The following is a 23424-nucleotide window of genomic DNA, read 5'->3' on the forward strand; positions in this document are numbered from 1 at the left end:
TTAAACTAAGCCTTGAAGGCAGCTGGAGATTCCAAAAGGCAGAGGCAAAGGTGGGGATGGCAGGTAGCACAGCCTGGGCAAAAGGTGGGGGGAGGGGAAATGGAATGAGATATAAAAGAATCTCAAACCATTTAGTTGAAAGTAAGAGTATGTAAGGGGATTAATGTGAAATGAGTTAGGCTTAAGCCAGACTTCGAAAGGCTTTAGGTGTTACAACTAAAAAGTGGGGGTTGTGTGAGAGGGCAAAGGGGATGGATGTGAAGGATGCTGTGGAGTTGGAATCAACAAGACTTGTTGATTAGATACAGAGGGACAGCTGGGTGGTGCATTGGGCTTGGTGTCAGGAAGAACTGAGTTCCAATCTAACCTCAGATACTAGCTGTGTGACCCTGGGCAAGTCACATAGCCCAGTTTGCCTCAGTTTCCTCATCTATAAAATGAACCAGAGAAGGAAATGGCAAACCACTCCAGCATCTTTGCCAAGAAATCGCCAAATGGGGTCACGGAGGGTTGGACATGACTGAAACAACTGAACAACAGCAGATATGGGAGACAGGGGAGAGTAAGGAGATGAGAATGAATCTGTGCTTGTGAATCTGGGAAACTGGAAGGATGGGGGTGCCCTCAACAGAAAAGGGAAGCTAGGAAGCAACTGCATTCTGGGGGGAATCACAGGATCATAGATTTAGAGCAGAAAGAAACAAGGCCAACGAGTCTAACATTTTACAGATGAGGAAACTGAGGTTACCTAGAGGTTAGGTAACTTGTCCAGGGTCACACAATTACTAAGAGTCTGAGGCAAGGTCTGAACTCAGGTCCTTCTGGCTCCAAGCCCACCATTCATCCCCCTGGGTTACCTGTCTCAAACATTATTTTGGACACGTTGTGTTGGATATGCCTATAGCACATCTCATTAGAGACATCCAACAGGCAGTGCAGGCCGGGTCTGTGGGACTCCTAACGCTCTGGCCACCTATCATCTGCTGGTATCCTGTGCCCTGCAAGACACGTATCCTTTGCCTGGGAGTCCTTACCGCCTGCAGTTTCTGGAGCTGGGGAGCATTGGCATCCAGCTCAGCCTGAAAGCTCTGGTGCTTCTGCAGCTGGGCCTGCAGGGTGCTAGGATCCCTCCAACCCTCATCTAAGGCCACAAGGTTCTTCTCTCCCAGCCACATGCACACCTGAAGAAGACAAAGAACAGGAAAGTTGAGGGACCTGCTGCCATTTCCACCCTCCCTTCTTTTTTTTTTTTTAAATTTTTGCAGGGCAAATGGGGGTTAAGTGACTTGCCCAGGGTCACACAGCTAGTTAAGTGTCAAGTGTCTGAGGCTGGATTTGAACTCAGGTACTCCTGAATCCAAGGCCAGTGCTTTATCCACTGAGCCCCCTAGCTGCCCCCTCCACCCTCCCTTCTAATAGAGATACCATGTCTGGCCTTAAAAGGGGCATCCTGTCCTGTGGGATGATTCATAGATCTAGAGTGAGCTTAGAAGAATTAGATTTATAGATCTAGAGTGAGCTTAGAGGAATTAGAATTTGATTCATAGATCTAGAATGAGCTTAGAAGAATTCAATTTATAGATCTAGAGTGAGCTTAGAAGAATTAGAATTCAATTCATAGATTTAGAATGAACTTAGAAGAATTCGATTTATAGATCTAGAGTGAGCTTAGAAGAATTCGATTTATAGATCTAGAGTGAGCTTAGAAGAATTAGAATTCAATTCATAGATCTAGAATGAACTTAGAAGAATTATATTTATAGATCTAGAGTGAGCTTAGAAGAATTATATTTATAGATCTAGAGTGAGCTTAGAAGAATTAGAATTCGATTCATAGATCTAGAATGAGCTTAGAAGAAGTAGGTTCGTAGATCTGGAATGAGCGTAGAGTAATTAGAATTTGATTCATGGATCTAGAATGAGTCCTCTAGGCCAGCCTCTTCATTTTGCAGAGAAAGACACTAACATGCAGGCAAGTTCAGTGATTTGCCCAAGGTCACATAGGCAGTAAAGCATAGGAGGCAAGATTTGAACCCAGAGCCAGTGTTCTTTCTACTGTGCTCCAGGTTTCTCAGTGAGATCACTCCCTCCCCATCTCTCCGATTTCTAGGCAGGTCCCAGACTTGACTGCCGCACATGGGGAGGAGAAAAATCATCCAACCTCACAGGAGTCCTGCAGGAATCTCTGTAACTGCTGCAGTTCCTCTAGCTGGTGCCGTCGGAGGCAGATTCTCTCCAGCATCTTCTCCTTTCTGTGAAGGGAGGGACATTGCATGGACAAGCTGTTCTCTGGGAGCCCAGGGTCAGGAAGGGCAATGGTCTGTGCTATGTTGTGTAAGCACACTACCCTTCTGGGATCGTTGTGAAGAAACGCCTTAGCTAGCTTTCCTTTATGAAAAACAAAACCAACCCCTAAATTGAGAGTCACAGAATTTCAGAGTTGGAAAGGACCTCAAAGGCCATCTAATCCAACTCATAAATTTCACATTTATCCCAATTAAATTTCTCTTTAAATAAAGAGGCGCATTTTATTTTTATGTCTCCTTAATTTCTGAATATTCCCTTTCCCCCTCTCCTCCCCAGTGAGCCATCCCTTGTAACAAAGGATCAAGAAGAGAGAAGGAAAGAGTCCAGCAAATAAACCTGACCATACATATATACACAGCGTTCCACATCCATAGTCTCCCACCTCTGCAAACAAAGCGGGGGAGGGGCATTTTCTCATCCCTTCTTCAGGCCAAGCTTGGTCATCACAGTCATACTATGTTTACTCTGGAGCTTCTCCTGCCCCATCATCCTTTGCACTGTTGTGAGCATAATGTATACTGTTTTCCTGGCTCTGTTAAATCTCACTTTCTTAGATACCAGCCAATACCCAGCTCGTCAAGATCTCTTGTTGGATTTCCTCTTAAATGTTGATAAATCTCAATTCGATCTTTTCTGTATCTGTAATAGAGGCCGGGCACAGGCACAAATACTGCCTGGTATCCTTCATGTGGAGATGCCATCTGAGCCGGCTGATGGCATCTGTGCATGTACCAGACTCTCATGACAAGTCACAACTACCCGTCGGTGCCCTGGCTTGCCTTTGTCTCTCTCTAGGCTACAAAAGAGAGAAGGACCCTGGGACTAGACTTCCTCCTGAAAGGAAAGAGGTAGCCTAAGAGCCCTGGACCATGGAAGGGGAAGAGAAGAAGCAGGTACTTATACCGGGACCTTAGAAGTCATAGTCTAATCCTTCCCTGTGGGCCAGCTACTTGGCACGGTGGAGAGAGTGCTGGGCCTGGAGTCAGGAAGACCTGAGTTCAAATATGACTTCAGACATTTACCAGTTGTGTGACCCTGGTCAAGTCACTTAGCCCTGTTTGTCTCAGTTTCCTCATCTATAAAATGAGCTGGAGAAGGAAATGGCAAACCTACTCCAGTATCTTTGCCAAGAAAATCCCAAATGGGGTCACAAAGAGTCAGACATGACTGAAATGACTCAACACCTCCCCTCATTCTTTTTGTTGTTTTGTTTTGTTTTGTTTTTAGTGGGGCAATTGGGGTTAAGTGACTTGCCCAGGGTCACACAGATAGTAAGTGTCAAGTGTCTGAGACCGGATTTGAACTCAGGTCCTCCTGAATCCAGGGCCGGTGCTCTATCCACTGCACCGCCTAGCTGCCCCCACCTCCCCTCATTTTACAGATGAGGAAATCGAACCTCAGGAAGGTGAAATCACTTGCCCATGATCACACAGGAAGGAAGTAGAAGAGCTGAAATTCAAACCCCATTCTTCTTGACTCCAAAGTCATTGAGCTTTCCTTGTATCCCCTGCCTCTAGTACCCATCTCTCCAAAATGAACATGGCCCATCTTCCTTTCCTGGAGTCAAGAAAACCTTGATTCAAATCTAGCCTCAGACATGTAATAGCTGTGTGACCCTGGGCAAGTCACTTAGCCTCAGTTTAGTCTCAGTTAAGTCATCTGTAAAATGAGATGGAGAAGAAAGCCTGGCACATAGTAGGTGCTTAATTAATGCTTACCCCCCCCCCATTGCACACCCTTCCCCTACTGCTGTTGTTGTTCAGTCATTTTTTCAGTTGTGTCTGACTCTCCATGACCCCATCTGGGGTTTTCTTGGCAAAGATAGTGAAGTGGTTCGCCATTTCTTTCTCCAGCTCATTTTACAGATGAGAAAGCTAAAGCAAAGAGGGTTAATGCTTGATGATTTTTCTTTTCTTTTCTTTTTTTAAAAAAATTTTTGGTGAGGCAATTGGGGTTAAGTTGCCCAGGGTCACACAGCTAGTAAGCGTTAAGTGTCTGAGGTCACATTTGAACTCAGGTCCTCCTGACTCCAGGGCCAGTGCCCTGTCTACTGCACCACCTAGCTGCCCATGCTTGATGATTTTTCAAAGGTTTGTAGATGACGCAGTGAATACTACACTTCTGGGGAGTGACCCATGACAGAGAGCTGGAGAGATGAAGTTCAAAGGGGGTGACCAAGGACAGGACACTGATCATATCTGCCTAGACTTATCCTTCACATACTCCAACACCCACACAAATCCAACCTGTGGCACCTCAGTGCACCAGTTTCTGGCTACTGTCATCCCAGAACTCCCTCACCCACTGGGCCTAAGAGGTACCTTGAGAGCACCAGTTGGCACTTGCTGGTGATACACTGGGCCTCGGGGTGTTGGCTCTGATTCAGGTTGAGAGCCATGATTTCCATAGCACTGATCTTCTCCAGTTGGGTCTCCAGCCCCTTCTCAAACTGCTCGTGTTTCCACTGTAAGGTCTCCACAGTGGCCAAGGAATTCTATGAAGGACGGTTGAGAGTATCCAGATTTAGTTCACTGTACTTTTCACCTGCCCAGCTATCATCCACCTACTGAATGGTCTTCACTCAATGCATCTATTCTGCTCAAAGAAACACGGCCTCTAAATCTTAGCTTCCATTCCTCAATTATGTCTGCTCTGTTTGGTTAAGGCCTCTATAAATAAATCTTCCATGATTTCCCCGGTTGTTAAAGCTCTCTCCCTTCTCAGATTACCTTATATTTACTTCTTTCTCTAAGTGTTATATTCCTTTCTCTCTTCATAGTAGACTGGAAGGTCTTTGAGGACATGGACTATTTTTTTTCTTTATGCTCCCAATTCCAGGCCCAGAGTCCTGCACATAGTAGGTGCTTTTGGGGGAATTTAATTTGTTGGCTTGGCTTGATTTGATTTAAGGGTAAGGGTGGAAAAATTGCTTTCTTGGTACTTTTAAGGGGACATCTCTTTCTGGTTCATCCCTGTAGGACTATGTCTACCTCACCAAGCTCCCAAGTGCCTCTCAGGCTGCATTCAGATGCCACCTCTGATATTTACTAGCTGTGTTTGTCCTTGACCTTCAATATCCTCATTTAAAAAATGGGGATGGGGGCAGCTAGGTAGCTCAGTGGATAGAGCACCAGCCCTGGATTCAGGAGGACCTGAGTTCAAATCTGACCTCAGACACTTAACACTTACTAGCTGTGTGACCCTGGGCAAGTCACTTAACCACAATTGCCAGACCCCAAACCAAAAACAACAAAAAAAACAACCAAAAAATGGGGATGATAGTAATACCTGTAGTACCTCTAATATAAACAGCCTGACTTAATGTATAGAAAGTTGGCCTTGGAGGTAGGAAGAGCTAGCTAGATTCAAGTTTTGCCTCTGACACATAACTGGCTCTATGACCCTGGGGCTCAGTGCCCCAAGCAGCTCTCTAAGATGATGAGCAGAAGAGAAAGTGCATGTCTACATTGGCTGGGAAAGCTCTTCACCTGGAGCTGCCTACATCGATGAAACCACTGATCTGGGCTTAAAAAAAAAAGTACCTCTCTAACTGGGTTGTTGGGAGGGTCAAAAGAAATGACACATGTAAAGTGCTCAGCGGACCACAAACAGGTAGATAAATGGCAATTATCAGGCTTGACTCAAGGGAAAACTCCTTAATAATTAGGGCTCTCCAATGGGGCTGACTTGAGAGATAGCAGGTTGTCCCTTGCTGGAAGCCTTCGAGCAGAAGACAGATGATCATTTGTTGGATATATTGTAGAAGGAATCATAATGACAGTAATAATAATAATAATAATAATAATAATAAATATTTATATAATCCTTATTATGTGCCAGGCACTGCGCTAAGCATGTTATAATTATTATCTCATCTGATCTTCACAACAACCCTGCAAGGTAGGTGCTATTATCACCCCCATTTCACAGAAGAGGAAACTGAGGCAATTAGAGGTTAAGTGACTTGCCCAGGGTCATGCAGCTAGAATGTGTCTAAGGTTGGATTTGAATGCATATCCTCCTGACTCCAGGCCTACCTGTTCCACTGTGCTATATCTACTCTGCCATATAATTACCTGTAGATATTTGGACTAGTTGACTTCTGAGGTCCCCGCTAACTCTGAGCTTCTGAGAGTCTGTGGGCTTCTTATTTGCTCCTTGATGGAGTCATTCTTTTTGTTCTTCGTCTTTCTTTGTGGCCCCAGAGCTTAGCATGATGACTGACACATGATAAGCACTTAATAAATGCTTGTTGGTTGGTCTTCAAATCATTCCTCTTCAAACACTCTAAGTTCCAGTCAAACTGGACAAGCAGTCATTCTCTAAACCCAGTGGTCCACCTCCCCATCTCCTCTTACACTGTCCACCCTAACCCTCACACCTAGAACACACTCCCTCCTCACTTCTGCCCCTCAGAATCCTTCTTTCCTCATCTTACAGGCTCCTCTCCTTTGAAGCAGTAGTTAAGGATGCTTCCTTCCTAGTAGAATGTACTTTCTTAGAGCCCAATTCTCTACCCTCTCTACCCCCTTTCCTTAGAAGGGGCAGAAAGGGTAGGGAGATTCAGTTCTAGAACCATAAAACTAGATAAAGCATTTATCAAACACTTACTGTGTACCAGACACATAAGAACACCTGTGTTCAAGAAACTGGGCTAGGAACTGGGGATAATTAGACAATAAATGAATGAAAAAGCATTTATTGGGGAGCTAGGTGGGATAGTGGATAAAGCACTGGCCCTAGATTCAAGAGGACCTGAGTTCAAATCCAGACTCAGACACTTGACACTTACTAGCTGTGTGACCCTGGGCAAGTCACTTAACCCTCATTGCTGCACAAAACAAAAAAACTAATTAACCACTTACTATATTCTAAGCCCTAAATTTTCGGGGCTAAATACAATGGTAAAGACAGTCCCTAACATTGAGAACCTTAAATTAAGAAGTGTAGGAGTATTTTTTGTCAGCTTTGAGAGATTCCAGTAAGCCGATCAATACAATGGTGAAGCCCCATGATGAAGCATGCTCTCCGTCTCCTTACTGAGAGGTGATGAACTCAAAATGAAGAATGAGATGTACATTTTTGGACACGGCCAATGAACAAATTTACTTTGCTTGACTAGGAATATTTGTGATGAGGGCTTTTTTGTTTGTTTGTTTCATGGGAGGGAGAGGGGAGGAAGTAGGAAGAAGAGAAAGTTTATTAATTAAAAAAATTTTAAAGGAGTTTTTAAAAATCAGATCAATTCAGTAACTGCCATTGTTCCTAGACAAAATGAATTAATTTACTCCCCCAAGGTCTTATTCACCAACCTAATAACTTTCCAAACCAAACCAACCCTTACTGGCCACCAACCCTTTAACGTATTGCTTTTTCCTTTAGAATTTAAGTTTCTGAGGGTAGGAACAAGTTTTGCTTTTGCATTTGTATTTCCAGGATCTAACACTGTACATAGCACATCCTTTAAAATGCTTTAAAATTAATTAAATCAATTTAATTAATTCGATTTAATTAATTTAATTAATTTTTCATTCATTTATTCATTTTCTGGGTATTTCCAGGTTTTGGCCCACAACTAGATGCTCTTATATGCTTGGTACACAGCAAACACTTAATAAATGCTTTTTTATTTCAATAAATTTTTGTTGAATAGCATTTATTGATTTCGTTTGATTTGACTTGAAACACTGGTTTAGCTAACCTGTGCCTCTATTCTCTGCCTGGGTACCTACCCCCAGATCTTCATTGGCCAGGAATGCTTCTTTATTGTTGAGCCAACTTTCAATCTGCTCCACAGAGCTCAGGAACACCTATGGGAATAGAGAAGGGAGAGAATGGAGAAGTATTTTGGCAGGGGCTCCAGTCACTGTAGATAGGACCACACTTTCTATGGCATAGGGAGGGGAATGGAGGCTCAGGGCCCGGCCTACAGCCACAGATCAAGTCAGGAGTGTGAGCAGAACAGAAGCCAGGAATTCTGGTTTCTAGCCTGCATCTTAGGAGGGGCAAGTTGGTTGTATTAGTATCAGTGAAATCCTGTGCCAAAGCATATCCCATCATCCACATGAAGGGATTGCAGATCTGTACCAAGGGCAGGCATGATAACCAGGTCAGTTGCTGGGCTTGGATCAGGCAAAACAGAATTGAACAGTACTGATAATTAGCAGTTACAGATCAAAGTAGATCCATGGTAAAGGAGACCACTTGGCTTCCCTTTCACGTTGGGGTAGGGGGGTAGCATAGACAGGTCCAGGCCCTGATGGGGACTGGGAAGGCAGAGCCCATGGAAAAGATGGGCATGGAGGCTGGTGACACCCACCTGCAGATCCAAGGCCTGCTGCAGCCGGAGTTGATGTTCCTGCCAGCTCTCCTCCAGCCCAGTTAATTCATGCTCAAAACTGGCCAGGGCCTGGCAGATATCTGGGGCTGTTGGGTGACCGGCACCAAGCAGCTGTTTCCCAGTGCTTCGTATCAAGTTGATTCTCTCTGCCCTGGCTGATATCTCTGCCTGAAACAGAGCAGGGCTCAGGCCCTCAGGAATCCACGGTGGGCAGGAAGAACAGGTGGAGAGGGGTCCAGGGAAAGTGTAGGTCAAAGAATCCAAAGGACTGATGATAAACCACACCACCCACTGCCTTCCAGAAAGGTGATGGACTTAAAATATAGAATGAGCCATGGCCAGTGTGAGACTTTGTGATGCTGAACTATGAGGATTTTATTTTTCATTTTTTTTGAAAAATTGCTCAGTGAAGAGGGAGATAGAAAGAAAGAGAGAAACAGTAAATGTTTGTAAAAATATATTAGTTAATTAAAATTCTAAAATTAAAAAACATAATTGTATGCCATATAAAATTAGAGTACTCAAACTATTTCTCCTTATTTAAAAGAGTAAAACGTCTAGGATTGTGTGTGCATGTGTGTGTGTGTGTGTGTGTGTGTGGTAGGGGGCAGTGGGGAAGAAAATGAACAGCAGTTGAGAGGGTGGAATGAACAAAGAGACCCAGGGATAGAGGACTTTGAGAAATATGGGGGATGGGAATGGCTCTGAAGTCAGTTCTATTCAATCATTTCAGTCATGTCCCACTGACCCTATTTGAGATTTTCTTGGCAGATACTGGAGTGATTTGCCATTTCCTTCTCCATCTCGTTTTACAAATGAGGAACTGAGGCAAACAGGGTTAAATGACTTGCCCAGGGTCACACAGCTAGTAAGTGTCTGAGGCTGAATCTGAACTCAGGAAGATGAGTCTTGACTCCAGGCCCACTGAACCACCTAGCTGCCCCGAAAAGTCAGGGGAGCTGGGTTCAAATCTCATCTCTGCTGCTTACTGTGTGACCCTGGGCAAATCATTTAACCTCACCTCAGTTTCCTCATCTGCAAAATGAAGGTGTAGGACTAGATGGCCTCTGAGGTCCCTTCTATCTCCAGATCAATCTGGGGGCAATGGTGGGTAGAGCCGATAGTTAAGTATGTGGGGGCGATGGTGGGGAGAGCCAATAGTTAAGTATGTAGGAGCAGAGAGAGCTAAAATGAGAGGGAAGAAGCTGGCACTGGGGCAGGGGGTTCAAGGGCTACATGCCCACTGACCTTGAGTTCCTGGTGCTCTTCCATCAGATGTCTGGCCTCTGCAGGACTGCTGGGAAGGCTTCCCATCTCCATCTTCATCTTCAGCCCTCGTCCCCAGTCTAGCAGTTCTTGCAGCATGGTGTGTAACTTCTGTACTTGGTATGAGGAATCCAGGTTCTCCCTCCTGCCCACAAGAATGAGCAGTCAACCCCAGCCAGAGGTATAACTATCCTAGGGTCACAGGGGTGTTGCCCGCAGGCACCAACATGGGAGAGTGCTTCTTCCCTAGGGTGGCTATATTGGGGGGGAGGGGCTGTGAATCTTGGAGGAAATGGTTCTTCCTTAGACCAACCAATTTCTGTGACCATAAAGGACAATACAGTTGCCCAGACCTGGTTGCTACCCCCGCCAGGGCTCTGTAACTATCACATCCCTTTCCTGGGTTCTGCCTCTTCTTCCCCCACTCCCTAACTCTAGCTTAAATATGTCTGAGCAGATCAGATCAGATTACCTGCATGCTAAATTTGAGGTATTCTGGGATCTTTGTTTACTGATCTCTACCACCCATCTGAAACTATCCTGGATTATTCCTCCTGAATATGCCCAGCTCCTCTGTCCTCCTCTTCTTTCTTACCCATCCCCCCACCAATGTCTTCCTCTAACATAGGCAGTCATTGCTAAAAACATCCTTTGGGTCTGGAGATCAGGTGTAGGACGTCTAGGAGAACTGAATGGGCTGGGACAGAATCCCCACGGGTGAATGGGAAAATGCAGAGACCACGGGGAAGCATAGATTCTGAGAGGTTGAAAGGAGAGAGGGCCCTCCAAAGATCCATACCTCTGCTGGGCCTGAGCCTGAAGCCTCTGCCAGCTGTTGCTCAACTCCCGCTGTTTGCTGATAAGGACTTGGGCTGCCCTGGGGCTATTCTGACATAACTGGCTCACCGCCTGCTCCAGTGGCTACAGAAAGAGGGATGGCAGAATGGGAGTCTAGCCCTGAAGGGTGCCCAAGGCAGAAACATTGGTATTTATGCTCAGGAGATGCCCACCTATGGACATTGGGCTGATTTTACAACTGGGCAGTGGGACAGGTGGGAAAAATGCTGGCTTTTCACTCAGGTCCTACTACTACCCAATTAGTGGTGGGCCACTCCTGTGGGGCAGGCAGCTAGGTATTGCAGTGCTTAAAGTGCTGGCCCTAGAGTCTAGAGAACCTGAGTTCAAATCTGACCTCAGATACTTAGTGGCTGTGTGACCCTGGGCAAGTCACTTAAACCCTATTTGCCTCAGTTTCCTCATCTGTAAAATGAGCCAGAGTGGGGCAGCTAGGTGGCACAGTGGATAGAGCACTGGCCCTGGATTCAGGAGGACCTGAGTTCAAATCCAGCCTCAGACACTTGACACTTACTAGCTGTGTGACCCTGGGCAAGTCACTTAACCCCCATTGCCCCACAAAACCAAAAAAAAAAAAAAAAAAGAGCCAGAGAAGCAAATGGCAAACCACTCCAGTATCTCTGCTGAGAAAGCCACAAACGGGGTCACAAAAAATCTTACACAACTGAAAAACAACTGAGCAAATCCTGTAGAGGACTAAATGAATGCATTCAGTCAACAAGCATTTATTAAGTACCTACTCTATGCCAGGCACTGTACTAAATACTGAGGCCTCCCAGATTTTGCCATCTGCCCTTTAGCTGCACCCTTAGGATCTCTAGGCCTTTCAATCCACCTATAACTGACCCGTCCTATGCCTGTTGTCCTCCTCAATGAGTGCTCCTTGAGAGTAGGGAAGGACTTCTTTTATATTCTCCATCCTTCCTGGGGCACTATGGAGTGAAGGTAATAAAACAGAACCCATGTCATGCCTTTTGACCCAGCCCCATTTGTACCTCCATCTGGGCCTGGATGATGCTGATTTCCCGATCCAGTTCATCATGTTTCCTCAGAAGCCTCTCTACATCTCCCAGGTCCTTTCCATAGTTGGGAGCCTGCAGCAGGGCACTCTGTGAAGGGAAAGAGAAAGTCAGTCAACCAAGCAACAAACATTTATCGAGTGCTTATGATATACTAGGAGGCAGCTAGGTGGCACAGTGGGTAGAGCACAGGTCCTGGATCCAGGAGGACCTGAGCTCAAAGACAGCCTCAGACACTTGACACTTACTAGCTGTGTGACCCTGGGCAAGTCACTTAACCCTGTTTGCCTCAGTTTCCTCAATGAGTTGGAGAAGGAAATGACAATCCACTCTAGTATCTCTGCCAAGAAAACTCCAAATGGGATCAGAAAGAGTTGGGAAGAAGGAGGAGTAGGAGGAGGAAGAGGAGGAAGAAGAAGAGGAGGAAGAAGAGGAGGAAGAAGAAGAGGAAGAAGAAGAGGAAGAAGAAGAGGAAGAAGAAGAAGAAGAAGAAGAAGAGGAAGAAGAAGAGGAAGAAGAAGAAGAAGAAGAAGAAGAAGAAGAAGAAGAAGAAGAAGAAGAAGAAGAAGAAGAAGAGCCAGGTACTGTGCTTAGCATTGGGGACACAAAGAAAGGCAAAAACGTGGTCCCTATCCTCAAGGAACTCACATTCTAACAAGAGGAGTCACGTAAACACCAAGGACATACAAGATATATGCAGAGTGGAAGATAATCTCAGAGAGGAAGGCACTAGCCATTGCAGGACCTTGGGAAGGCTTCCCTCAGAAGGTGGGATTTAAGGTGCCTGTTAATAGTTAGTTTATTAATGGGGCAGCTAGGTGTAGCAGCGGATAAAGCACTGGCCTGGATTCAGGAGGACCTGAGTTCAAATCTGACCTCAGACACTTGATACTAGCTGGGCAAGTCACTTAACCCCAATTGCCTCACCTCCCCCAAAATAGTCAATTTGTTAAGCTCCTACTATGTACCAGGCACTATGGTAAGTGCCAGGGATACAAAGAAAGGCAACAGACAACCTGCAAATGATCATATAGAAATAAGATACACACAAGATAAATTGGAGATAAAATCAAGGGAGGGAGAAACAAGATGTTAAGGAGGATCAGGAAGGGATTTTAGCTGGGAACTGAAGGAATCCAGGCGGCAGAGATGAGGAAGGAGAGTCTTTCGGGTGTTCCAGGACAGCCAGCAAAAACATTCAGAGTCCAGAGATGGAGTAGATAGAGTCTCATGCTGGAGGCTGGTGGCACTAGAGGGCAGTGAGGTCTAAGATGGCTGGAAAGGTAGGAAGCACCCAGGTTGTAGAGGACCTTAAAAGCCAGAGGATTTTATCATTGATCCCGGAGAGAATGACTTTACCCAACTCTCTGAGACTATCAATTTCAGGGTGCCAGCTGCCATTGGTAGAGGGAATTTCCTCACCGAGATCTCCTTGCACTCATGATATCATAGGTCTGCATAAGAACATGGAGTCAAATAAAATACCTTTGTTCCATGGGTGGCCCAAGGAGACACTGGCAGCACAGACCCTGGAGGGAGGCAGGCAGGTGGGGAGCCAAGGAGGCTCCCAAGACTGAGTTTGTTCCCCCTTGCCCTCGAAATCTACAACTCTGGCTTTTATATATCCCTTACCTTCTCTCCAATCCTCTCCATGACATTGTCCAGCTCCTGGACCAGTGCGTGTATCTCCAGGGCACCCTCTAGCTGTCGCTGGTATTGGAGGAGGTTGCCATGGAAACTATTCCATCTGTCAAGATGAAGATGCAGGAGGCTAGGTATTGATGGGGTTAGATTCAGTCTGGGCACAGAGCTCCAACACGTCCACCCTTTGGATTTGTTGGTGTCTTCCCACTCCCACCCTGTCCCCTTTCCCCCATCCCCCCTCAGGACTGGCCTCTCATTGAGTTGATGTTGCCGCTGGTAGGTGATCTTGACCTCTTCTGGGTCTCTGCTCTTGAGCTGAAGGGCCATGGCATTAATGGCCTTGATATGGGTATCATCCACTGTCTCCTAGTATAGGGGGAGAAATAAGATGTGAACTTGATGGAGGAGACTAAAAGGGTTAACAGATAACCTAAGATTTGATCAATAGTAGCTAAAAGGGTTAACAGAGAAACTAAGGTTTGTGTTCTTACAGTAACTAAGAAGGTTTGTCCCTATCAACTGACATCATCAACAGAGACAGTAACCAGAGACCATTAACCACTAATAGCCATTAATATTCCTAGATGACAGGACACCTAGAAACCAGATCTTAAAGTAAAGAGATACCATAAACAGAGAGACCCTTTGGCTCTGACAAGTTTAAGCACGTCTTTATGAGCATGTGCAGAAAGGCCAAATGTTTCCTTAGGTTCACCTTATGATGGGTAAACCCCCAAAACACACCTCCAGGGAAAAAGGTACCCGCCTCTGGGGTTGTCTTAGGACCCCAAGAATTCCAAATTAGGATAAGACCTCCCATGTACCTCCTTAAGGAGGGGATTAAGATAATGAGGAGATAACCTACTTTTCTCACTATAAATATAACTATTCTTCTTCCCCTTATTGGAGACACTTATCTTCTTGGCATTTCCCTGTGGCCTCACAGTATTTTTTTTTTTTAGTGAGGCAATTGGGGTTAAGTGACTTGCCCAGGGTCACACAGCTAGTAAGTGTTAAGTGTCTGGGGTCATATTTGAACTCAGGTACTCCTGACTCCAGGGCTGGTGCTCTATCCACTGCGCCACCTAGCTGCCCCTCAGTATTTTAACAAAACTTAGGAGACCGAGTCACTGAGTCTTGTACTTCTTTGCGATGACTCACAATCAATTTGATCAATTAAATCCATCCCTACTTCAGACTCAGGCCCAGAGGAGAAAGTAGAGCCCATTCCCCCAAGAAGCATCCTTCTTTAAACTGGGCTGGGGTCAGGTCAGATCTGAGGGGCAACAGGAATAAAAGGCTGTGGGCACTGGATTTCTTCACCCTCTAGTTCCCGTAGTTTTCATAGGGACCCTCCGGTCATACAATCTTCTCAGAGGGCAGAAAAATTGTTATTACTCAGACAGGGGTGCTAGGTGGGTGGTGAAGGGCAGGGGCAAGAATCAATCACAGAATCATAGATTTAGAGTTGAAAGGGACTTTTGAGATCATTATGTCCACCCCTTTTTATTTAACAGATGGAAGAAATGAGGCCCAGAGAAGTTAACTGATTTATCTGTCGGAGATCACATAACTGACATGTAGGAACTCTTCTCTTGGACTTTTAAAACCCTCAGAACTTGGCCCCCACTGATCTACCTTTCCAACCTTATAATATACATTACTCCCCTTTCTGTCCTCGGTGTTCTGGCAAGATTGTCCTTTGAGAGAAATGATTCTTTCTCTCTTATATTAATAACCAAATTAGAATTGACTTTTTTTCCTTTCTAATTTTCCTCATTCAGGGAACAGTCCTTTTAGTTTAGTGAGTCTACAAAGGAACATGAAATTGGCCTAATCCTCCAGGAACATCTTCTTCTGTCTTGGGCAAGACCCTCCCCAACTAGGAGAGCTTATTCCCGATGAAAGTGTAAAGAGAATGGAATCTAGGTGAATTACAGCCTTAACATTTAGCATTAGGCTCACACCCTTGAGACCCCCCCACCCGCATTGTTCAATGGGAGTAGTCTGGGTAGACATGGATTCCTTTTGTCCAAAGTGTTGGAGGTGGCTGAGTCTCATGATGAAGCAAGAGGAGCTGAAGACTTTTAGCCCACTTCCTCATTAATATGTCCATCCCCTCCTTGAGTGTTCACCCCTCCACTTGTCAGGGGCATCCACTTTTCCAAAGGTATTTAAGCATTGAAGATCTCCACGGTCATTGGTTACCACTGACCACCAATTTACTGATTATTTTCTGGCCTAATTAATAAATTGATCATTAATTACCCAGAGACTCTCAGGCTTTTCATTCATCTCACCTTCTTACTGTTTCTTGAACATGACACCCTCTTGTCACTGTGCCTTCATGCCCCATGCCTGGAGTGAGCCTCCTTCTCATATCCACATGATAGAATCCCTTGTTTCCTTCCAATCTCAGCTCCGGTGCCGCCCCCCAGCAGCTGGCACCTCTCCTCCACATCTACCTTCTATTCCTTGGGTATATTCCAACATAGATACATACTGTCCATCCTGACAAAACGTAAGCTCCTTGAGGGCAGGTTCTGCTTCGGTTTTGTCTTTATATCCATCCCTAACATTTAGCACCACATCTGACATGTGGGAGGCACCAAAAAAAAGAATTTTTTTTTGTGTGTGTGTGTGTGAGGCAATTGGGGTTAAGTGATTTGCCCAGGGCCACACAGCTAGTAAGTGTTAAGTGTCTGAGGCTGGATTTGAACTCAGGTCCTCCTGAATCCAGGGCCAATGCTCTATCCACTGCGCCACCTAGCTGCGCCCCCTAGGGATTTCTTTTTATCACAGGGTCAGAAAACCATAGATCTGGAGCTGGACGACACCTCAGAGGCCACCTAATCCCATCCTGTCATTTGGAAGTAGGGATGGATTTAATTGATCAAATTGATTGGGAGGCATCCCACAGAATTACAAGAATCAGTGACTTAGTTTCCTAAGTTTTATTTAAAAACTGTGAGGCCAAGATGGCGGAGAAAGGGTAGTAGCTCTCGAACTCATGACACGATCACTCTAAAAACTGTGAAGCCACAGGGAGACCACCAAAGGAGAAAAGAAAGGTGTCTCAAATGCAGAGATGAAAATGGTTATATTTATTATCTTCTCATTATCTTAATCTCCTCCTTGTGGGAGGTTCACATCCTATTTGGGACTTCCTGGGGTCCTAAGATGTCCTCCAAGGTGGGTGCCTTTTTCCCCAGGGGTGTGTTTTTGGGGTTTAAATGTCTCTTTACTTTAAGATCTGATTTCTAGGTTTCTATTTCCTGTCATTTAGGAATATTCATGGCTATTAATGGTTAATGATCCCTGGTTACTGTCTCCTTAGGCTTCTGTTGATCTTGTTTGTTGATAAAGACTCAAACCTTAGTTTTTCTGTTAACCCTTTTAGTTTACTATTGATAACAAGTCTTAGGTTATCTGTTAATCCTTTTAGCCTCCTCCATCAATTTTACAAATGAAGAAGCTGAGGCACAGGTTGATTAAGTGACTTGTCCAAAGTCATATATATGGGTAGTGTCAGAGGTGAGTTATGAATCTAGGGCCTCTGGTTCTCAAGTCCATATTCTTTCCCCTCCAGGAATCTCACCAGTTTCCATGTTTGGGATTGGTGTTGGTCTAATTAAGTGGTCAACTGCATCAAGATGTGATGTCCCAGAATCAGATTAAAATGTTAAAACGCAATTGGCCGGGGGAGGGGGGCAGCTAAGTGGCACAGTGGATAAAGCACTGGCCCCGGATTCAGGAGGACCTGAGTTCAAATCTGACCTCAGACACCTGATACTTACTAGCTGTGTGACCCTGGGCAAGTCACTTAACCCTCATATCCCCCCCCCTCCCATGCAACTGGGAAATATTTTACAAAATAAAAATACAACAGAACACAGATCACATTAATGTGTGATTTTCTAAGTCAATTTATGCCAATGTAGGTAAGATTTAGTGGCTTCATTCCTATCTGAGTTTGACACCACTGCTTTATATAGCATACTTATGTAAAGCTTCCATGTCCAAAAATATCTCTCCTACTCAGCTGTCACAATTCCTGCAATTTTACCATTAGAAATTCATTCATTTGCATTAACTATCACTCGTATCTTCTTTTAGAATGCAAATATCACAGAATGGGTTAAGTAATAAGTCATTGCTATCTGACTAGAAATACCTTAATTAGATTAATTTTTTTGACAGCTGGGGGAAGGGGGTAGGAGGAAGGAAAGGGATAAGAGAAGTACTGAAAAAAAGAAAGTAGAGGGAAGGGGCACAGAAAGAAAAGGTTGGAGGACTCAGAAAATGATTTTGGTCACCTTCACAATTTCCCTAGGGTCAGCTGTGTTTGGATGTGGGTGTATCAGTTCAGGGGAAGGGAAGAGAATGCAGCCGGGTCTAAGGCACAGAAGTTGCTACTATACACAGACACTTTACAACCCCTGCTTTGTAAGCACCTCCCTACCTGATATCCCTTATAACCCTTTATGCCTCTTACCCATAAGGCAGGGCCTCGGAATTCACTCAGGCGTCTGCTGAGTTGTAGGCAGTGTTCATAATCTCGTCCCAAGTCTCCAACATTCACCATTACTTCCTGGGAGGAAAGAGGGGGTTATGTGCCTGCACATAAATGCTTTTTCATTCATTCTTATTCATTCATTCATACTATAGGTTGCCCAATAGGTTGCTGATCTACTTTGGCAGAGGGAATTTCCACAGTGGGAGTTCTCTGCAATGATACAATCACAGGTCTAGATCAAATTTTATATATTTACATAGAGATACACATCTCTATAAAGATATATTTGAATTGTATATCTATCTATAGATATATAAAATAGATAATATAATGATGTTATATAAAATACAACATACAGATACATAATATACCTCTATATGCATATATAGATATATTAGTAGATATGTACATAAATAACATAATAATGATATATAATATATTTATATGATGCGTCTATATCTATGGGGATATATTTATGGATATAAAGATATAATATAATAATGATTTCACATATACAAATATAGGATATATTTTTATATGTTAATCTCTATATAGAAATATTTATAGATCTAGAAAACATAAGGCAGTAACAAGAATATATTATAGAATATATTTGTATGTGTATATATTTATAGATATATAAAATAGATTTGTATATATATGCATGGATGTGTGTACACACATAATACATAGATACAAAAGTATATAGGACACCATTGCTACCTTCTCCCTGATCCAGGTCTCTACTTGCTCCACTCGCTGTAGGAACTCTAAGAAGTCCCGTTTGTCCTCCAGGCCCCTGCCCCTGGCAACCATGGCCTGCCTCAGCTTGTGCCAGCGTTCCTGAAGCCACTTCTGTTTCTCCAGGATCTCTCTAGCCTGAGGGTGGTTCTGGGCCAGGAGGGCTTCTCCCTTCTGCAATGAAGGCCAGACACCAGGAGATTTCATCTTCTTGGTCCCTTGTCCCTAAAGTATTGCTTCCCTCAAGGGGGACCCCACTTTCCCTTTCTATGCCCCAGAGCCCATCCCCAACCTTCCTGATAATGCCATTCCCCATCCCCCCCTTCCTGGCTGGACACTGACTACCTTCTCCCATCCCCCACCCCTGCTGGAGGGAACCCAGAATCCCCTTTCCACTCCAACCTTTTCACCCACTTCCCACCCTTCCCAGCAGTGGTGGGTCACTCCTTGGGCCTGATTTTTTTTTAATCACCAAATTACATAAAAGCTTTATTTTATGATTTTGGATTCATTCAACACAAAAGCAAAAGCAAATGAGACCCAAGAAAGGAGCTATGCTGCTGTCTAGAATGTACTTTGAACACCTTTTTGATAGCTCAGTAGCAAAGCTGCTTTTGCACCTGGCTGGCATGGTAACAGTGGCTCAACATACACAACAGTTGCATTATCAGCAGCAAGTTTTCTCCCCTTTACACTTGCCAGGACAAAGCAAGAAAAGAAGGGGAGGCAAAGGTAAATCCTGCCAAAATATGGACTTTTAAATACTGCCCTACTTCATTAACATTTCATCAGAACCTTTCCCCCCTCATTTTTGATAGCTGCAGATTGATGTAGTAACTGTCATTTAGCAAATGCAGAATGCATGATTAAGAGACCAGGTAGTAGCTTTAAAATCCAAACACGAACGACACAGATGAATGCCCTTGGTGTATCTTCAAGGACTTCTTTCATGACTTTTTCTTTTGTCCAAGGGTGGCTCCAGCAGGAGTGAGTACCCGCAGTGGAAATAAAGGATCTATCAGTGTTCCAAGTATTCAATCACCTTAGAGATAGATTTCTGGCCTGTGGCTCTAACAGCAAAGGTAAGATTCATGAAACTGAGAAATTTTTTGAGCATTTCGATCATTATTGAAAAGTCCCCTTCAGGTAAGTACTCCCTTACAGTAGTCACATTGATTGGACTCTCCTGGCAGAGACAACCAAGAAGCAGTGCTGTACGTGAGGCCACGATGCAGTCCTCCATATGCTTACTGGCACGCTGAAGGGCTTTGTTGAGATCAAGTTCTTCATCATCCTCTTCCTTTTTATCTTTTTCTTCAGAACCGTCTGTCTTTTCAGCAGACACCCACTGTATCTCTCCACTTGTTTCTTGCCTTTCTCCACTTGTGTCATGTTGAGCAGTGAGAGCTTCCTTGATCAATTCATCTGTCTGACTTTCGGCCAACTGGGCTGCACGTTCACGCTCTAGGAACAACTGCACTAAAGTCTGAACTGCATGAATTTGTCCAGCTATCCTTAAACTATCATCTCCTCCAGCACAGAAGGAGTCAAAAGAACTTCCTGTTTCCATATTGACCAGACAGTGTCGATTCTGCGTACTATATTCTACAAGATTTATTAGCAGACCCAAGCCCAGCACTCAGATATCAAATCTTTGTTCTTGAGGTAGGAACTTTGGAACCTGAAGCACACCATTCATTGCTGTGCCAATCAAACCATCTTGTTCACCTGTCTTGGTGCTGCCCCATTCATTATCATTAGTTAAGTTCAGTAACACACCAATGATGGCTCTCATGTAGTCTTGTACTGCTTTACCCACATCGTTAGTTACATTCTGATCGGAAAGAGGCTTACTGTCAGGTAAACATATGCTATTTTCTGTATGGTTATATCGTTGTATCAATTCTTCACAATGCTGCAAAGCTCTTGGACCTGATTTAGTGTAAGAATTCCCAGTCCTTGCCATCTACTCTGTAGCTGCACTCATAGGACACCCCGAACTTGCCCTTCATCCTACAAATAAACCCTTCTAAACACAGGGGTATGCTGAAGCCAGTTCATACAGGCTCACAAAAAGCCAATTGTTCAATTTGCAGTGTGAGCATTTATATTCCGGAAATCAGCAGATGCTATAAATCAGGGCTTGATTTTTTTGTTTGGTTGATTGTCTAGACTTTAGAAAATGGTGGGAAAATGTCAATAATGCATATTAAACTTTAAAAGTCTATTGTGGGCACATTTTTCTCTTCAGAGAGTAGGTTGTTAAGCATTTACCCAGCACGGTGCTGCTTAGGGTAGCTGGGTGTGCAGTAGAGGGAGCAATGGGCTTGGAATCTTCTCAAGTCTTCCCAAGTTCAAATCTGGCCTCAGACACCCATGGCAATTCACTTAACTCTGTTTGCCTCAGTTTCCTCATCTGTCAAATGAGCTGGAGAAAGAATAGCAAACTACTCCACCATCTTTGCCAATACAACCCCAAAAGGGATCAAACAAATGTATTTCCTTCACCAATTAGAGTGTGAAGCTCCTTGACACCTATTTGCTGTTACCTTGGTGACACCACTTATAACCTCCTCATGGGCCTGGACCTCAGCTTCAAAGACCTGGTGTTTCTGTAAGCACTTCAGCTTGTCCTTCAGGTCACCAGAACCCCATGGGCTTGGTTCTTCCAGTTGTTGAGTTCTCTCCTGGATCCAGTCTTCTGCCTGGACACACAGGTGGCAGGGTAGGAGTATGGTTAGTTATAATTAAGTTAACCTTTATCATTCCCTGGGCCCAGAACCGAGCTGCATACTCCTAGTTCTGCATGCCACCCCCAGTGAACATTATATGGGATAGTCTACAGAGCCCTATCATTACCTAGGCCTATGCATACAGACTATCCGAATCATTCCCTGAATACTGATCAAATGCATTGGCTGCTGGAATTAAAAACCATTCCTAACTCCCTCCCCAACCTCCCCCAAGTGCCTTCTTCCCCCTGAGGTTATCTTCCATTTACACCATCTATATCTTGAATACACACACGTATATATAGTTATTTGCAGTGGCACGGAGTATGTTTTTGCCTCTCTTTGTATCCTCAGCTCTTAGCATAGTGCCTAGCACATAGTAAACACTTAAAGGTTTGTTGGTTAATGAATTAAAATTACCATCTAGGCCTTGGCTGATACCTGTGAGGTTCCTGGGCAAGGGAGCTCCCTTGGTATGTTGAGCTAGCATTACTAACAAACCAGACAGAAGTTCCTTAATGGCTCAGCTAATGCTTGGTGTCATTGGGAGAGGGGGGCAGAAACACTGGAGGAGCCATATAAGTCTCCAGGTAAGTTCTTGGGGGTCCTGGAGTCAGCTGGGGCTCCTTTTAGATGTTTGGAGCCCCCAGACTATCGGGGCCTTCTTTGGTCTGTTCACTAGCCCTGTCCAGCCCTGGTTCTGACCTCAGCCACATCCCTGGTGAAGCACGCCAGCAACAGGGAGGTATGCAGGGCTTCCCCGTGGCTATGGGCCTGCTCCTTCACTCTCACTCGCCGCTCCAGCACCAGGTTCAGTAACTCATGCACCCCGGCTCCCTTGAGATGCTTTACTTGTTCCTGCAGGGCCGCCTCCTGTGGGAGGGAGAAGGTGTTTGCTGCCTGTATCACACCGCCCCATCCCAGGCTCAGAGTCTTGCTACACATCCCTAGTGCTGCATGCCTCCTCCCCAGTGCAAGCTTATAGGGGATGGACAGCAGACTAGGTAAAATAACAATTAACCTACCATCACAATGCTATCCCTAATCCCTGGAAGACTGGGGGATACAGAACAGAGTGCTTCATCCTTTCTAGACTAGACCCATCCCAAGGTACTTCAGAACAGGAATGATGATGACAATAACAATTAATAATAATAATAAGCTAACATTTATTTAGCATTTTAAGCTTTACAAGGCACTTTATATTTATTATCTCTTTGATAATCACAACGACCCCTTGAGGTAAGTGCTATCATTTTACAGATTAGGAACCTGAAAATGATGAAGGTTAAGTGATTTGACCAGGGTCACACAGCAGAGAGTTTAGGAGCCTTGCCAAACATCACCTGGTTAGGAAGTGTCTAAGGCAGGATTTGAACTCAGGTCTTCCTGACTCCCAGTCCAGTGTCCTTTCCACTATGCCAACCATTAACATTTCTATAGCACTCAAAGAAAGCACAACATGTTTTCTTTATAATACCTGTGAAGTAGGTATTACAGATGAAGAAACAGAGGCCCAGAGAGGTAAAAATTGCTTTTCCAGGGTCACAGCTAGTATTTGTCAAAGACAGTATTTTAAAATTAGTTTCTTTTTGTCTCTGAACTCAGTACTTTTTTTTTCAAGAATACCATATTGGCTACTAGCTGTGTGACCCTGGGCAAGTCACTTAACCCCCATTGCCCTGCAAAAAAAAAAAAAAAAGAATACCATATTGGCCATGCTAGACTGAGCAATCTCTCCAGGGATAGCTGGGAGACAGCATGGCACAGTGGACAAAGTGTTGTCCTTGGATTTCATATGCCCTGGGTTCAAATCTTGTCTCAGACACTTCCTAGCTGTGTGCTGTTTGGTAGGGCTCTTGAACTGTCTGAGCCTCAGTTTTCTCACCTACCAAATAAGGATGAACTAAGTAGCTTCAAAGGTACCTGACAGATATAGAATTACGATCTTGTGATCCCAAACTGGTCTCTGTGGTATTGGGAGAGGCAAATTTAGGCCAACAT

The 23424-nt window shown here is 44.5% G+C and overlaps 1 protein-coding gene across 1 annotated transcript in view; it reads right to left on the reverse strand.

The window, feature by feature from the left end:
* The window catches only part of SPTBN5 (spectrin beta, non-erythrocytic 5), a 104060-nt gene that overhangs the window by 27581 nt on the left and 53055 nt on the right, over window positions 1-23424 (reverse strand). Inside the window, exons 37-50 of the mRNA XM_043980561.1 lie at window positions 22126-22293; window positions 21238-21393; window positions 18671-18862; window positions 17927-18022; window positions 13682-13797; window positions 13420-13534; window positions 11764-11877; window positions 10713-10834; window positions 9896-10058; window positions 8627-8815; window positions 8040-8117; window positions 4629-4801; window positions 2162-2252; window positions 1035-1181 (exon numbers count right to left, since the gene is read on the reverse strand). Coding sequence (XP_043836496.1) covers window positions 1035-1181; window positions 2162-2252; window positions 4629-4801; window positions 8040-8117; window positions 8627-8815; window positions 9896-10058; window positions 10713-10834; window positions 11764-11877; window positions 13420-13534; window positions 13682-13797; window positions 17927-18022; window positions 18671-18862; window positions 21238-21393; window positions 22126-22293 — 1920 coding nt within the window. The remainder of the gene's footprint in view (window positions 1-1034; window positions 1182-2161; window positions 2253-4628; window positions 4802-8039; window positions 8118-8626; window positions 8816-9895; window positions 10059-10712; window positions 10835-11763; window positions 11878-13419; window positions 13535-13681; window positions 13798-17926; window positions 18023-18670; window positions 18863-21237; window positions 21394-22125; window positions 22294-23424) is intronic.

The sequence above is a fragment of the Dromiciops gliroides genome, chromosome 2, assembly GCF_019393635.1.
Source record: "Dromiciops gliroides isolate mDroGli1 chromosome 2, mDroGli1.pri, whole genome shotgun sequence".
NCBI lineage: Eukaryota > Metazoa > Chordata > Mammalia > Microbiotheria > Microbiotheriidae > Dromiciops > Dromiciops gliroides.